General features: G+C 49.6%; 6 protein-coding genes across 6 annotated transcripts; 2 read left to right on the top strand and 4 right to left on the bottom strand.

The window, feature by feature from the left end:
- Nucleotides 1–180: 180 nt before the first annotated feature.
- On the bottom strand, nt 181–2,734 carry HD556DRAFT_1456920 (cytochrome P450; the record flags this gene model as incomplete). Its single annotated transcript, XM_041308146.1, has 12 exons — nt 1,999–2,734; nt 1,906–1,949; nt 1,769–1,850; nt 1,646–1,716; nt 1,578–1,592; nt 1,218–1,528; nt 1,108–1,166; nt 1,016–1,055; nt 952–962; nt 726–902; nt 381–674; nt 181–333 (listed from the first exon to the last, which is right to left on the bottom strand). The coding sequence occupies exons 1-12, from the start codon at nt 2,383–2,385 to the stop codon at nt 181–183; spliced, it is 1,644 nt and encodes a 547-aa protein (XP_041153130.1). The 5' UTR covers nt 2,386–2,734.
- Nucleotides 2,735–3,100: 366 nt separating this feature from the next.
- Nucleotides 3,101–4,051, bottom strand: HD556DRAFT_1450510 (Mob1/phocein; the record flags this gene model as incomplete). The annotated part of the gene is made up of 5 exons (XM_041307774.1): nt 3,101–3,372; nt 3,423–3,550; nt 3,602–3,695; nt 3,745–3,980; nt 4,029–4,051. The coding sequence occupies 5 exons, from the start codon at nt 4,049–4,051 to the stop codon at nt 3,101–3,103; spliced, it is 753 nt and encodes a 250-aa protein (XP_041153129.1).
- HD556DRAFT_103045 (uncharacterized protein) lies at nt 3,873–9,675 on the top strand. The gene is made up of 16 exons (XM_041295934.1): nt 3,873–4,649; nt 4,703–4,873; nt 4,922–5,025; nt 5,080–5,871; nt 5,923–6,742; nt 6,797–7,005; nt 7,063–7,229; nt 7,285–7,390; nt 7,440–7,660; nt 7,714–7,873; nt 7,926–8,159; nt 8,207–8,421; nt 8,473–8,779; nt 8,831–9,133; nt 9,184–9,312; nt 9,378–9,675. The coding sequence occupies exons 1-16, from the start codon at nt 4,133–4,135 to the stop codon at nt 9,417–9,419; spliced, it is 4,497 nt and encodes a 1,498-aa protein (XP_041153128.1). The 5' UTR covers nt 3,873–4,132; the 3' UTR covers nt 9,420–9,675.
- A 51-nt stretch (nt 9,676–9,726) lies between these two features.
- HD556DRAFT_103076 (uncharacterized protein) lies at nt 9,727–11,047 on the top strand. Its single transcript, XM_041295936.1, has one exon. The coding sequence runs from the start codon at nt 10,032–10,034 to the stop codon at nt 10,968–10,970; it is 939 nt and encodes a 312-aa protein (XP_041153127.1). The 5' UTR covers nt 9,727–10,031; the 3' UTR covers nt 10,971–11,047.
- A 14-nt stretch (nt 11,048–11,061) lies between these two features.
- Nucleotides 11,062–12,079, bottom strand: HD556DRAFT_1421094 (uncharacterized protein). Its single transcript, XM_041304481.1, has 2 exons — nt 11,846–12,079; nt 11,062–11,797 (listed from the first exon to the last, which is right to left on the bottom strand). The coding sequence occupies exons 1-2, from the start codon at nt 11,929–11,931 to the stop codon at nt 11,125–11,127; spliced, it is 759 nt and encodes a 252-aa protein (XP_041153126.1). The 5' UTR covers nt 11,932–12,079; the 3' UTR covers nt 11,062–11,124.
- Nucleotides 12,080–12,090: 11 nt separating this feature from the next.
- HD556DRAFT_1421091 (heterokaryon incompatibility protein-domain-containing protein) lies at nt 12,091–15,030 on the bottom strand (the record flags this gene model as incomplete). The annotated part of the gene is made up of 7 exons (XM_041304480.1): nt 12,091–13,819; nt 13,870–14,014; nt 14,063–14,256; nt 14,311–14,473; nt 14,532–14,675; nt 14,743–14,850; nt 14,898–15,030. Coding segments are annotated over 7 exons (2,515 nt in total), but the record flags the coding sequence as incomplete, so codon positions are not given.
- Between the last annotated feature and the right edge of the window lie 1,084 nt (nt 15,031–16,114).

The raw sequence follows: 16,114 nt of genomic DNA, 5'->3' as shown, positions 1-16,114 counted from the left end.
GTTATGGGAATACTCTGCTTGGCGACAAAAAGGATAGCAAGGATAGCGCATACAAAGCTATATAGTGTCCATATTACAATATCAATCGTACATACCTCTTCTGATTTGAATGCCAACCAAGGGTTTTTGGTCGCGAATAAGTGGGGGAAGATATAGTAAAATCTGGTACAGCGCAACCAATCATTCATACAGACGAATTCTCAAAGGCACTCCAGTACCATCCTCTCCAACAACCCGTGGACGAGGTAAAATCCCCCTCGCAACTTCCACTGGGGTATCCGGTCCATCCCGCATCTCAAACACGAAGTTCTTCACCAGAACAGATAAAACCGTCTGTATCACAGTGAATAACGTCCAAAGTTACTGACTCGCACACTCACCTTGAATTCCATGATCGCAAAATCTTTTCCAAGACACGTCTTCGGGCCATCAACAAATGTCAGCAGATGCCTATGACCTTGGACTTCCTTGGCTTTCCCACCGATCCCGTCTTCAGTCAGCCAACGGTCAGGTTTAAATTCCTTTGCGTGAGGTCCCCAGATGGTCGAAGAGCGATTGATTGCCGCGATTGATACCGTGATCAATGTCCCTTTCGCAATAGATATACTATCCGTCATGTTGCCGGACGCCGTGCGCACAGGTTCGCTCAAGGGAATAACGTCATCTGCTGCTGCCTGTGGACTTGAAATTGTCGTGTCTATTCACATGTAGACATACACACTCACAAGACGAGTGATTTCCGGCACTGGAGGATGGAGTCGTAGGGTTTCATGCACAACCGCATCCAGGTATGGGAGGTTGGCCTTTAATTGGTCATATGTCGGATCAGGGCCAAAGGCAAGCAGTTCCTCTCTGAGCCTGGTTTGGACATCGGGGTGTCGTGATAGCTCGATCAGCGCCCACTGATCATCACATTAATAGCGTGCAGACGCAATCGTGCAGTAAACTCACCGTAAGACTGACTGTCGACGAAGAGTCAGCCAATATGACAGCAGCGGGCAAGAAACTGACTCACTGGATGTCGTTTCATAACCTGCGAGAAGTAAGACCTTCATCTACAGAATGTGAGTTCGTAAATAATTGCTATGACACATCGTATTCACGGACCTGAGCTATTACTTCCTCCTCCGACATATGGAACTCGGTATCTTGACCTTCAGATTTAACTGATCGCTGCGTTAATTAAGAGACTACGATGAATCTCTCGGAGAGCATACTCAACAATCCGATGATAGAATTTTCTTGGCCTCTCTCGCCTATGTTGAAATCCTTTTCCCGGCGGCTGCGAATCAACAATTCGTTAGATATTTGTTCCATGGTGAAGCCAAGTTTCTTGAACAGATTTTGCCGCTTAGTGGGGATCCTGAGAATGATAGGAAATACTGATGCGAGCAGGATAAAAACTTCATTCACTGCTGAAGCTTTTTGGTTGCTTCCGAATGTATCAAACACTTCGGTCACGCTGGCGGGCTTTCCATCGAGCGAGCCAAAATCATGGGAGAAACCAGCAATGCCAACCGTGTCCAAACTAATGTTTCGTCAGTTCCAGGCGTTAATGACAACATATCTTCGCGTACGATATATGATTCATCCTTTGAATCGTTTCGATTAGGAATGGCACTTGCTAGTCAGATAAGATACGCACCAGTTCTGGACCTCGATTACAGCGTCACCATCTTTGCTCGATTCAATGGCAGTATCCCATTTTCCTTTGGCCTGTAACGTATCAGTTCAGAGATGCTGCATTTTCCACATCGCAAATCCTTACCTTGTATGCTGAGTCATAAAACACCGATGTGAGCTTCCGAATGGCTGCATTACTGAATGCTGGCGTGAGGGCCTTCCGCTGCCTAATTCGCGGGTGGTAGGTCAGTCGCTTGCGCAAGGACAAGAGCTGAACAGTACCTTCTGTGGGTTTCGCCCTGAGCCCATAGTAGCCCTTTGCCAACCTAACAGGAGATATGAAACAGAGGAGGTAAGATGATGATGGTTACATACTGATGACTCCAGAAGCGCCAACGAAAGGGGCGTCTGCACATATGTCCGAGTCTCACGAGCGTAGAAATGTGCAATAGCTCTTGGGTCACACAGCACGACTCTTGTCTGCCCGAGGACGCTCGGAATCATATACACTACCCCATATTCCGTTGCCCAACGTTCATAGATTGCAGCATTATCTTGAGATTTGGCGAGGTCGCGCGAGACGCCATATACGAGGCTGGTACGAGGCGGGCCCAGCAGTTGAGTCGTCTTCACTCGCCAGCGAAGCATCCTTAGGACTTTGACAAGGGCCCATAATGCAGCAAATGAACAAGCAATGTTAAATGCGTAACCCGAAACGGTTGTCCAGAGACTTGATGGAGAGGGGATGGTAAATAAGTCCATTGTTATGTTTGGTTCGAAGTGGGATCTATTCGGAGATCATTTATAGGTTGCCATTTCTATGGGTGCTGAGAACGGCGTGGGCTACGAAGTTGAACGGCTTGTACAGGCACAGGACCCAACTGCGCTCGGAGCCGGCGCCGTTGTTTTTCGTCAGCAGGATTATTCATACAAGCCGAAACCTGTGTATGACTCGGATACGATTGTGAGCACTACTTGGACCTGAGTACCTAAATGGGCGGGAGTAAATGCCAATAGAAACATCGGGATGGTGCAAATATCGAGCGGAAGCCTATTCAGGCTTGAAGCTTAAATTAAGCTTGAACGTACGTGATACTATGTGTGGCCGCAAGGACTAGCACATAGCACCTTCTCCGGAGATAAATACCGTTAAGTTCGTGCCGCAGCCACAGTACTGTATGTGGTAATTCACCCCCACGTTACCACAGCATGTCCGAGGTGCGCGGAAGAAAGTGGTCTCAGAGGTTTCTTATTGGGAGGATGGATGTCACTGTATGGAATGCAGAAAGCATAAGGATGCCCTCGTTACCGGTCCCACTACATAGCACGGGTCCATACTAGTAAGCGATTTCGATCTTGCTGCGCAAATTCAAAAAATGAACGTAATTCCAAATTGTCTACATTAATACAATAGAGTGAACAAGCCCTCCAACAAAATCAAATACCCACCACACCGCATACTTGTCCCGCAAGTAATCTAACCCTCCAAGATTCCCATTTCCCTCCACCTTTCCCAAAGCATGCCAGCGCCAACAGGTGAGTTAGCAGCGCCCTTCACGTCTTTGATGTCCAACAGTTCATATTCTCGCCCAAATGCCAGAAAATGGGCAAAGAGGGAGTTGAAATGCGGCTCTGAACGCAGATGGAGGATTTGAGGGTAATGCGCGTGATAGATATGTGCGAATACGCGAAGGAGTTGACGGTACACGTGTTTGACAGTCGAGGGAAATGATTGAGGGAAGTCGTGTCCTGTATGAATGATTATAGAGGGAGGCGAGGTAAAGTAAAAAGGCACTCACCAGACTTTGTAGGGAAGACATTTTCATCATCGAGAAGGTTTTGGATCCATGTCATGACGTAGTCGATGTAGGTGGGCGCAGCAAGGTGCACGCTCTTGCGATCTTGATTGATCCATGTGTAGTTAAGACTGAAGGGCATAAGTTATGGACGAATGCGCCCGGAAAAGGGATATACGTACTTTTGTCCAGCAGACATGGTTGGACATGATTGCTGCGTACAGCACTCCGAAATGACGCCATAAAACTCGTTGAGGTTGGTATAAAAGTCGAATACTAAGGCGCCATTTGAGACGGTTCGGAAAAATGAGACTGATGGACATACCATTGACGGCTACCCACTCCATGATGTCAACATACTTCGGAAGAACGACGATGGTCTTGAAGTTTCCTTTGACGAGTGCTGCCTCTACAAATGGGCTGCACAAATAAAGAGGTTTTTGTGCTATAGGTGTGACTGGAGACGAAGGTATGGGTGGGGGTGGCATGTCAGACGAGAACGTCGAAGAGGTTGGTGTAGGCGAACGCTTGGGTCCGCGCGGTGTACGCGACATAGAACGACTATGATAAACTGTTAGACGGTTTTTACGACTCTGACCATGGACTCACCCTATTGAATTGAAGAAAGACATGATAAATGAAAGTTGAAAGTTGAAAGAAGGACGATCAGTAACTTGGGTTTCAAGAGCAGAACTATCATATCCAAAAAAGGAATGGATGTATGTACGAACCGTGGCGTGGGAGTCTATAGCAGGCCTTGCATTGTCTGCAATTTCAAGGTCTTGCAAGGCTCTGGTCGTCATCTCCCTCCATATTACATGGTGGGCACAAGGCGAAAAAGCAAGGCTGCCGCAGCCGCAGCCACTCAGAACGACTACGATGGCGCTTCAACTCAAGGAACAGACGAGTTCAGTCATCCGCCACCATTCAGTATCCCACTACCTATCGACATCGATGTCGAAGCACTTTCAAGCTTGATACCAGAAGTCTCGTTTGCTACTCCAACACCTGAAACAATAGTATCTGTGTACAGATTGCTTCTTGCACAAGTAACCGAAACCAATGCCACTCAGAGAGACCTAGAGGAGGCGAGAGCCGAGGTCGAACGGAGGGAAGTGGAACTAGACCAGGCTTATCAAGATGCGGAGAACAAGACAAAGAGTCTTGAAACTTCCCTCGAAAACGTTCAGAGCCAACTCACAGTCACGAGGCAAGAAAAGGAGCAGCTTGGTAGGTATAGTTCGGTTGTGATATAATACACTCAAAGCTTATGTTCCCCGCAGCTGCATCGAAAAATGGTCTAGAAGCACAGATATCAAACCTCAGTACCTCGCAATACACTTCGTCGACCGAACTTGATCAATTTAAACATCGCATCGAGGACGCTGAACGCGAAAAACGTGACCTTATGGGTGTGGTAAATAGGTTGAAGGAAGATGCAACGCAGCGCGACGGTGCGTTATTTATATTTCTTTCATGAATTAATCGTTTATTTCTCGCAGATGAGGTGCAAAACTTGCGCAACAGCCTTCGACAGGCACGTCAAGAACACCAAACACAGGAGACTCAAGTGCGCGAACTTCGCTCATCAGAAACATCCAGCAAGGTATGTATACTCTATATTTGAAACGTGGCGTTCTTTCATCTAACGCACATTTAGTTCAAGATCGACTCTCTTACGCAGCAACTCCAACTCGCACAGTCCGAAGTTGAACGAGCAACCATCGAACTATCGTCCAAAATCGAAGAACACGCTAAGTACCGGCGCACGAAACATGCTGAGCTCGCGACTCTGCAAGCCGCACATGATTCACTCACCCAGCAACACTCCGCATCGGAAAGCGCATTCAAAGCTCTCCAGAGCGCACACTCGTCTCAAGCCCATCAACTCACGCAGGCTCTTGCACGCGTACAGGATCTGACCGGACAGCTCGCAGAACAGGAAGCAGCGTTCACTAGTGAAGCATCCGGGCTGCGACGACTCGTAAGCATCATGGAAGAACGCGAGAAGCAGGCGAAGGAGATTGTCGAGGGCATTGAACGCGAATGGGCAAGTGTCGGAGAACGCGCCGAGCGACGCGAGGCAGCTTTGCATGCCGAAGTCGAGAAGGAGAAGCGGGCCCGAGAGGAAGCGGAACGAAAAGTTGATCAACTTGAAACAGTCCTCGAGCGTATGAATCGTGGTGAACTCCCTGTCGCCTCCCGCGCAACACCCGTCCCAGGAACCCCTGCGACTCCTGCTCGCAATTCTGCTCAAGCGGCCGGAATGGAGGGTATGTTTGGCCTGAGCCCGACGGTCGCAATGGTCAGCAGAGCACAGAAGACTGGAAAGACGTTTACCGAGGTCTACGCCGACTATGTTCGCTTGCAGGATGAATTTGCGAAGAAGTCATCCGAGTATGATCACATGGACAGAACTCTTTCTGCAGTGTTAGCTCAGATCGAGGAACGGGTAAGTCGCATTCACACATTGTCAAAATGCTAGTCTAATCCATCTGTTCAGGCCCCCATTCTATCACAGCAACGAGATGAGTACGACCGCCTACAATCCGAAGCTGCACAACTTGCCTTACAACTCTCGACCGCGCTCACCGAACGGGAAGCTAACTCAAACGCATTCCAGGAAGCCTCGCAGAAGTTGAAGAAGTCTCACTCAGAGAATGAACTTCTGCAACGTCAGCTTGATGACCTCGGTCGGCAAGTTCAAACACTGCTTAAGGAACTCGGGAGGCGCACAGACCCGTCCTTGCCCACGGATGTTGAGATGGAAGAAATGGAGCCCCTACCAGCTGAAAACATTGATGCTGTCATCACGAACAACCTCGTACTCTTCCGCAGTATTGGTGGGCTACAAGAGCAGAACCAGAAGCTACTCAAGATTGTACGTGAGCTCGGCTCCAAAATGGAGGCGGAAGAGCGTGAATACCGCGAAGCGCTCGACCAAGAACAGAGTGAAGCCGTGAGAGAGGCGCATGAGGCAATTCAAGATCTAGCCGCACAGCTTGACAGGCAGAAGAAGAGCAGCGATATGACAATTCAGGCATACATGAAGGAGCGGGATGCGTTGAAAGCCATGCTTGCGCGGGCTGAGCGCTCGGGACTGCATGCGGGCGTCAACGGTGACATCAACGGCGTCGCTGGTCCTATCAAGAACGATCTGGCTGCGGAACTTGAAGACGTGCAAACTCAGTTCGAGGCTTATAAAGCTGAGATGGGCACGGATTCTGTGAAGCTTCGAGAGGAGTTACAGCAAGCGCATCGCGATCTCGGGCAGGTTAACGTTACGCTTGCCAAAGCTAATGCCAAGATCGAATATCTCACTGGTAGGCACTTTCACAGTCTGTTCGTGCTTTCGGTCGTTTGATTTTTTATTTAAGACCGTCATCGCATGAGCCAAGACGAAGCAGCGTTACATACCCGCGATCTCGACAACTTGACCAAACGCAATCAACAACTCTACGACCAGTATATCCGAATTGATATCGAGTGTAACCGAGCTCAGCAGGAGTTGTCCGAGGCTAATGGTCGTGTCGAGCAGTTGCGCAATGAGAGTGCAAACCTGCGTGCAGAGAAGAAAATATGGGAGGTTTGTCTTTTTTGTTGTGTTTACGAGAAACGTCGTGTTGAGTATTGTCATTTTAAGTCTGTCCAAGCTCGCTTGGTGCAAGAGAACAAGACCCTTTCCGTGGAACGGTCTCACCTGGCTGACCTTATGGCCAATGTGCAGAGGATGCATGGCGACCTTGAACGATCGGGAGAAAACGACCGCCGCCGCCTGGAAAACCAGATCCAGGCGATGGATGACCAGACGTGCGCATCTGAATGCATCCTCTCGATGTAAGGAAAGGCTAATTGACTGCCACAGGAAAGACCTGAAGGCTCAGCTCTCGCAGGAGCGCGACTCAGTCCGCCACGTCACGCTTCAGAAGGATATTGACTTGAAGGACCTGCAAACCCGCCTGGACAAGACGGTATGCTTCACCTTCTTTGTGGGGATACACCAGTCCTTATCCTTTGCAGACTGAACAGCTATCTCAAGTTCGGGAGTCTCTCGTCGGCGCAGAAACCAGCAAAGTCCACCTCCAAGAGCGCGTTGACCAGCTTACACGCCAGCTACAAGGTAACGAGGAGAAGCTTGCTGTGTACGAACGTCGCCCATCGGCTACTAGCGGCGCTGCTCCTGCTACTGAGCAAGACCTTCCACGTGAACAGCAACTCGAGCAGGAAGTCGCGGAATTACGGTTGGTGTCCAAGTACTATGTTTGTGGCACCATACTGAACAGATCCATTCTAGGTCTGCTTTGAAGGTCGCTCAAGTTGATCTCGCAGCTGCCCGTAGTCACATGCAGCAATTCCAAGAGATTTCTCAAGCCAACGAAGCTGCCCTGTCAGCGCTGAATGCCACGCATGATCAATACAAGGCTGAGACTGAGGCGCAGATTTCAAAGAACGAGGTGGGGTCCACTCCAATTACCAGAGCTTTGGTTCTCATATCACTTTTTACAGCTGGAGTACAAGGTCCTGCAAGATAAATTGCGCAGCGTGGAGGATGATGTACGACAGTCTGTTGACAAGTTCTCTGAACTTCAACGCACGTTCGAGTCGGAGCGGCTGGTTTGGACTAATGACAAGAAGACCTTGGAGGATACCATCGTCGACTTGAGCACCTCTGAGAAGACTTCTGAGACTGACCGCACCACTCGTGAGAGTGAAGTTCGTCAGCAGGAGGAAAGGGCACTTGTAAGTTGCCATTACTCTGTTGTTATCTGCGTTCTCAGTCTTTCTAGGCTGCAGAAGATAGATACTCGCGTGAAGTGATTCTCCATGCCGAGTCAATCAAGACCATCGAGACTCTCAAGCAACAATTATCCGTCACTCAAACTACCTCTAGGGAAAACCTGTCAGAAGCTGCTAATGCCCAAGCTAAGCTGGCAGCATCTGAGGGCAGCTGGAAGCAGCAAAAAGAGGCTTTAGACAAGGAAATTGCTGATCTCAATGCACGGTGAGTCCCTGATTGGACGCCGATCGGTCCTTGAATCTCATTCAAATACAGGTCCAGGGATCTGTCCGCACAGAATGCTCTTCTTCATCAACATCTCGAGACTGTCAGCACTCAAGCTACGCGTATACGTCAGGCTGCAGACTCCTCCGCTACAGATGGCACTTCTGGTGACGCAGATATCGGTGGCGATGTGGATACCAAAGTTTCGGAACTCAGATCTGTTGTGGCTTACCTGCGCAAGGAGAAAGAGATAGTCGATCTCCAGCTTGAGCTCAGTAAACAGGAGAACGTCCGCTTGAAGGCTCAGATCGAGCATCTGACTCAGAGTTTGCAAGAGACCAGGGCAACCCTTGGTGAGGTACGTTTGTGAGTATCCATTATTGTTGATCATCAATAACGTTGGCATCAGGAACGGGAACGGGCGATGGAAGCGGCGACTTCGGATGCTCAGCACGCTGAGATGTTGGAAAGGATCAACCAGTTCAACATTCTTCGGGAAAGCAATGCCACCCTCCGCGCTGACTGCGAGACTTATGCTAAACGTTCTCGCGAGCTCGACGCGAAACTGCAGGCATTGTCTGCAGAGCTCGAACCTGTCAAGGAACGGGCTCGTGTGGCACAGGCAGAGCTACGAGCTAGGGATGCACAGATCACACGCCTCGAGGGAGAGAGCCGCCGTTGGCAAGAACGCAACGCGCAGTTGCTGAGCAAAGTAAGTGTTCGGAACCGCTCGTCTTTTTTCAGGCTGACGTGGCTTGGCAGTATGATCGTACTGACCCCGCTGAGATTCAAACGCTGAAAGATGAAATTGAAACGCTGAAAACTCAGAAGGCTGATGTGGAGAAATTGGCTACAGAACATGAAGAACGAGCAAACACTATCCAGGCCAGGGTACATATTTTTTTTTTCAAACGATAATGCCGTTCTGACTAGTCTCAAGCTCTCGCGTCTCGAAGCCAACTTCAGAACCCACAAAGATAGCAACACGAAAAATGTAGACAAGTTCAAATCTAGCCTTGGGTTACTTAACAGCGAGAAGTCTCAACTCAATGCCACCGTCAATGAGCTCGAGGGCAAGATCAAAACTCTTACTGCCGAACGAGACGCATTGCGCACCACTTCGGCATCTGATGCATCGCAGCAGTTGAACTCCCAGCTAGAGACGCTACGGCAAGAGAAAGTCGCTTTGGAGCAAGCGTTGGCCAATGAGAGAGCTGTGAAAGCCCAGGCGTCTGCCGAAGGTTCATCAGATCAAGCTACGCTCATTGTATGCTTTTTCCACAAGTCAAAGTTTTGTTACTTACCCTGTTCATCTAGGCTTCCCTCAGGGAGGAGAGAGATAGGCTTCTAGCAGAAAAGGAGGCTCTGAGCAAAGCTGGATCCTCTACTCTACCTTCCGATACTGCACACTCCTGGGAGTCGGAAAAGCTTGAACTCATAAAGGCGCGAGATGAGGCATTAGCGCGTGCTAGTGTTGGTCACTCAGTTTCACTGTGCGAAGCTACACTGACGGCTTTTTTCAGACCTTAGACGATTCGGCGAAAAAGGCGTCCGATGACGTCAGGAACCTCCGTCAATCCAACGATAAATTCCAAGTTAGAATTCAGGAAATGCACCGAGCCAGAGAAAGGTTCAACTCGGAACAAGCAGCCATTGTCGCCGCCGCTGTCGAGAAGGCTAAGAGTGAAATGACTGCTGGCGGTACTTCTGTAAACACTGAGGAACTCTCGAAGAAGCATGCCCAAGAACTGGAGGCTCTACGGGCTCAGCTGACTACTCAGCACGAGGCAGCCCTCAAGGCAGCAGTAGACGTTGCTACTAAGGCTGCCAAAACGGAGGCTGCTACTTCTTCTTCCGATGAGGCAACGAAAGCTGCTATTGCCGCTGCCATCGCTGCTCATGACGCAGAGCTCCAAGAACGACATAACGCAGAGTTGGATGCAGCGGTCGAGCGGGGCAGATTAGAATCGCAGGCGAAGAGCAAAATCAAAGATGGTCAGCTTGTTCGATCTCAGGTCAAGCTCAAGGATCTGGAAGCGCAAGTGTTGGAGTGGCGAAAGGCTGGTTTGATCCCCGAGGCTCCGCCACCGCAAACGCCCACAGCGTCAACATCCAAGGTGCCACCCCCAGTTACTACTGCAGCTTCTACTTCACAACCAGTCACGGCTTCCACTCCTGTAGCAACTGCACCAAGTGCAACAGCCGTGAAGCCTGCCGCTGCAGCCCCAGCAGGCCAACCTGCAGCTGCTAGTGGAGAAAAGCCACCCACCAGTGGTGCGGTCTCACTTGGTGTTCCCAGAGGTGGCCGAGGCAGAGTTGCTCCGCGCGGCGCTGGAAGAGGCATCAGCATCCGAGGTCGGGGCGGCGTTCCACCCCCCGCTGCATCTACCTCCGGTACTACAGGAATGTCTATCATTGGCGCAGCTAGCAAACGTAGTCGAGAAGAAGATCTGGTTGTGGACGATTCACTGGCGAAGCGGTTGAAGCCTGCAGCGGAGACCACCGCACCAAAACCCCCTGTTACCCTCCGTCGCCCACCGCCAACATAGCCAGACCCTGCAGTAGTGTAGTACAGACTTGCATCTTACCATGACTCCATATTGTATCAATATTTCACTTGTCGATTCACAATTATCATTACATCCTGTTTGTCATTTGAATTCTGCTCGTGCAGATAAACCGAGAGCACCACGCTCAACGGAACTACTTGGAACAATCAAGATACCTGTCAGTTGCTTCAACTAGTCTCCTCCATCGCCCCCCGTTCCAACTCTTTACTTCTTCCCACTCCTGATTCTCAAAGCAATACTGTATCCACTTGCATAGTCCCGCAACCACAAAGTCAGCGAAACATGGTGTGTCCCCCATTATGAATTGACCGCCGCCGGTTGCATACCACCCATCTATGGTATTGCACGCAGCACGCAGTATGTTCCATTGCTCCTCTCTTTTCTCGGGCGTTGCAAACTGCTCCCATGGAATGCCGAATCGCTCCACACGAGTGCGAATATAATACTCCTTGCTCTTGGGATTAAGTTTCTGAGCACCTCTAAAACTGCCCAGCATGACAATGCCCCTTATGGCGTCATGCAGCGCAGTATGAAAGGCGTGCACCAGTGCAGCTGTGTTATGTGGCAGTACTTGCGGTGTATCCGGGTATTGCTCATCAAGGTACTGTGCAATCGCAAAGGAGTCTGTAATAAACCTATTCGTATTTGGATCCATGATGACAGGAAGCGTGTGCACGGGCGTTGGGGTTCCCTTGATGATACGCAAGGTAGTGGGCGCCAGAGAATGTTGTTCGTAGAATGATTTGATCTCCGGGTACTCGAGCCAGACGGTCTGGAAGGGTAGGCCCTTGAAGGTGAGACAATATCTATGACATGTCAACGACGAAGAGGAACTCTTGAGGCGGGTAACCTGCCTTGTTTTCACCGTGTTTGGAGACCATGTCTGCACGATGCTGGGAATATCATAGAAGATAATGGGTTTGAGCCCTGGCATAGACATTGTTTCCACAATATCTACGTAGAGTAAGTAGCACGGGGTTGGACTTTGCCAGTAATTGATCCACAGTTCTTAGCTGTCTGGCGCCTAGATGCGGTTTACGGTTTGGAGTTGATCGATGACCGGTGACCGTTGCCGGCGACCATCCGAGGTAAAATCAAACGGAGATCTGTATAGTGTACACCTGCAAAATACCAGTCCGGTCTGAAATTTTAGCACTCCGAGTCTCCGATGATAATCCAGGTAAAATTCAAAATTCTCCACTACGATATCTCTACTGTCCTGACTTTCATGTCGTCAATACGAGTCATGTTTTTGAGTTGTGCAATGATACTGTAATCCGAGGCAACTCTCCTGTATTCTGTGCGAACCTCGCGCCTTAGCAAAAATGCGCTAAAAGGTTGTCCAAGGCGAACAATCAACCGCAACGCTCGTTCCGAATCAACCACTCCATGCTCTTCGAAAGGCCCATCAGGCGAAACGTCTGCGGGGGATTCGGGCGGGGTCCAATCGTCTACGCTGTCCACGTCATTAGGCGACTCCAGAAGACTATGATCCCACGGACGAATAAGTAAGAACTGAGGCGTTCGAGAGATTAATTTTGTCGGGAGGAGCTCGTCTTCCGTGGTGATCAGTAAGTCTTGGAGTCCGCCTGTCTTGACTTCATACGTGATACGTTTATCCTTGCCTCGAGGGCTCATCCGTCTGATTGTGGAACGGAATGCGATGCAAGGCAGATGTAGATGTTTATGCGCAAAACGGGGAGCATGAAGGGAGTCGAGTTCGCTGTATAATTTCTCAGCCGATTGTATAGTCCCAGCATGTCGTAGCAACGAGACTGATTCGGACAGCTTTTCAGGAGATAGAGATGGGGATGTGTACGGTGGAGCTTTGTATGAAGTCATTTCGGCTGGCAAACAGCTGTTGAATTCGGATGGTCTTCCAACCCAGTCCAGGGTGGTAATGTCGCCATGGTCATTTATGATCTCTTGCAAGAGCCGCCCAAGGGCATTCTGCTTCTTCTCCCCATAATCAACACGTGGGCGGAGGTTGAAGACGCCAAACAAGGAGTAGGCAATGTCTTCTTGCCGTGTGGTGATACGCGAGCATGCCCATTGGAGTGTCCTTCGGGCATTTTTCGTCCCTGGATGGAAAGAAATGAGAGCCTCTCGGTCGATGCCTGTAGCATCTGCCAACTCCTCTATGATCTCATTGGAATGCTTGTGGTTGGGAGAGCGATTGTTAAGATACAGGGTCCAATCCTTCTGATAAAAGAGGATGCATTTCGAGGCCATAAGTTCTTGAAATGTCCATCCTCGTTTGTTCCAGACACTCTTTTCCAGTGCGCCAGACTCGGAGGAAGGTGGAACATCCGAGAGGTAAACGATGGTAAGTGCTGCATGGTGATACCAGACAAACATGGAGTTGATCGATTCGCCGAGCTCAACGTTGTTGGTCTTGTCGATGCAGCACGTATCCATCCAGGCCCAGCGATACCCCGCTTTGCGAGCAATGCTGCAGAATGACTGCAACTTGACGATGCCATCAATTGGACGCAACTTGTACACGACCTTGCCCTGAATTTCTTGCAACAGTGACTCCGTCTCGTCCCACCTGTGTGACAGCATGACGCAACGGAAGTATTTCTCCACTACTTCTCTGATGTGCTCCTCATGCAGGTCTTCACGCGGGTCTGGACGCGTCATTACGAATCGCAGAAGTTCGTTGTACTCGGTGCTTGTCTTAAACGCGGTTATTTGAGCCCCTCGGTCACATAAAATACCACGAGCGGTGTCTAGTAAACGAAGTGGGGCGTTTTCGAGTTGAGTGTTAATTGATTTTTGGATAACAGCTTCCGCTTCAACTGGACGGATGTACTGCTTGCGCAGGTCTGGGGAAAGAATTGAGCATCTTGACGGATGTAGAATTTTTTTGGCTTACTTCGTATATGCAACTCAGAAGCACCCTCCAACTTGGAGAGCATGCTGTTGAAAGCATCGATAGCCTCATTAAAGCGCTGTGTGGCATGAAGAGCAGCATGCTTCAGCTGATATCCAATATAAGACGAAGGCTCAAGTTCGATGACCTATGCATTACAATGAGCATTAGCCACACAAAAGAGATGTCATCGCACCTTTTGCGCATCCACGAGTGCTTCCTCCCGTCCCTTTTCTGTATTCGCCTTACAGCGGTTTAAAAAGATAGTGAAGGTTCCATAACCGAGGTCAATAGCTGCCGAATAAAAAGCGATTGCTTCGTCGTAATCGCACGCATTGAAGGCAGCATCTCCGTTGGCAGCACAGAGCGTGCTGCATTTATTCTTGAAAGCTGAGTGACATACACGTAAGGATCGCAGTATGAGTGATATTGTAGAAGACCTGCCAGTGGACCAATCGAGGCAGTTAGCCTGCGTGATTTCATCACTCATATCCATCATGTGATGGTACGAAACGACGGCATCTCGGAATCTACTCAACTGAACGAGTGCATTGCACCGTTTCTGATTTGCGATTTTCCACGAGGACTCGATGTCCCACCCGAAAAGCTGCGTGAAGCACCAGTTGGACATGAGAGGCATGAGGGGCTGCGTCATATCAACGTACCACACATAAGTCCTCACATATGGAGTCGACGGCTGGTTTAGATGATAGAGCGCCAGTGTTGATAGCAACAGAGAAGTGCTCGGCAGCCTCGCTGTGACGCGCGTCATTGAAGGCATTTATTCCCAGTTGGACATTTAGATACGCCTAACATGCAAAAGTCAAGATAATCAGTATCGAGGTACAAACCGAGCTTAATTGAGTTGATATTCACTTCGACCATACGACAGGCAAGAGTATCAGCACTGTGACAAGCGGTAGCCAGCTCGTGGACACGCTCCATTGCGTCTTCGTGTTGATTTGCATTAAAAAGTGCGATGGCCTGAAAACGGTTAGGAGTAAGGACTATGAGAGAACACACTGACATGCCTTTATTAACAGAAGAAAATGGATGGTCTTCGAATCTTCGTCTGCAAATATGAACGCGAGGTCAAATGCTTTCATTGCGGCCTCGATCCGATTTTGTCCGCAGAGGGCAATGCCCTTGGAGATACAGCCCATCAAAGAGGGCTGGATGTCAAGAGACTATGCGGCCAGTTAACCTATGTCAAGGAGGAGGAAATGTGACAGTGTATCTTACCATACGTGCATCATCAAGCGCGCAGCTCCATTCGGATTTCTGCGCCATAAGAAATGAGCGATTGGCGTAAGCGTAAGAAATGTAGTTGATTTTGGCAGCAGCGTTGATCGCCCGTGTCAGCAGCTTTTCAGCGGTAGACAAGTCCCCATTTATGAACGCATTTCGAATTGTCGTGTTTATCGTGAAGGGCTATATGAGTTATGCTCGAATCAAGTTATATTACACAAGTCGGGTGGAGACTTACCTTGGATTTAGGCAACGCGTCCTCTGGTACGGCCCACTTTGAGACACGCTTATCGGTACCTCCGCTGAGGATGTGTTTGCCATCCATGGAAAAGGTGACGCAGATGGGATAGCCGAAGTGCTTGAATATGGCGATAGTCCGTGGATTCGAAAGCTGCCAGAGACGGACATGACTATCTTCGGACGCAGAGGCGATCAGGGTCCCATGGGAATTCACAGCAATGCCATAAATCGCGCTAGAATGGCCTGTCCATGGATCACCGACCGGCTTCCAAGTCGATGTATCCCACTCCCGTATAGTAGGATCTTTAGCATCTCCCCCTGAGAGAAGCCTTGTACCATCGGGTGTCCACGCTAGTGAAATGTTCCACTTTGAAGCCTTGATGCTTGTAACACGGATCATTGTGCGTGTATCATATATTAGGATATCCTTGGATGTCGCGATGGCAAGTTGTCCGCCAGACGGTGAATACCGAACGCAGAAGACTTGACTATCCAATTGAATCGGACTTCCTTGCAGCTGCCAATTTTTTGTGCTCCATAGTTTCGTCGTCATATCTGCTGAACCGGTCGCGAGCATTGTTCCATCTGGAGACAAGTCTATCCAGCGTATAAAATTTTTGTGTGCTCGAATGTCTCGAGCAATGAGGGGTTCCCCAGTTTCTCCATTCCAAGCCCTAAATTTCCCCATTAATACACCGCTCACCATGATTTGCCCGTCTCGTGATATCGCCAAGCTCACCACCCAGTCAGACGGCTGGTT

Source organism: Suillus plorans (genome assembly GCF_016647745.1).
Source record: "Suillus plorans strain S12 chromosome Unknown HD556scaffold_106, whole genome shotgun sequence".
Taxonomy (NCBI): Eukaryota; Fungi; Basidiomycota; class Agaricomycetes; order Boletales; family Suillaceae; genus Suillus; species Suillus plorans.
The sequence above is the reverse complement of the archived record's forward strand: the minus strand, read 5'-3'. Positions and strand labels throughout refer to the sequence as shown.

Bases quoted from the DNA above. Each gene is read 5' to 3' on its own strand.
- HD556DRAFT_103045 (XM_041295934.1), top strand. From the start codon at position 4,133: ATGGATGTATGTACGAACCGTGGCGTGGGAGTCTATAGCAGGCCTTGC. The intron at 7,006-7,062 runs GTTTGTCTTTTT...TGTCATTTTAAG, and splicing joins CAGAGAAGAAAATATGGGAG to TCTGTCCAAGCTCGCTTGGT. The intron at 7,661-7,713 runs GTTGGTGTCCAA...GATCCATTCTAG, and splicing joins CAGGAAGTCGCGGAATTACG to GTCTGCTTTGAAGGTCGCTC.
- HD556DRAFT_103076 (XM_041295936.1), top strand. From the start codon at position 10,032: ATGCACCGAGCCAGAGAAAGGTTCAACTCGGAACAAGCAGCCATTGTC.
- HD556DRAFT_1421094 (XM_041304481.1), bottom strand. From the start codon at position 11,931: ATGTCTATGCCAGGGCTCAAACCCATTATCTTCTATGATATTCCCAGC. The intron at 11,798-11,845 runs GCAGGTTACCCG...GACATGTCATAG, and splicing joins CCAAACACGGTGAAAACAAG to ATATTGTCTCACCTTCAAGG.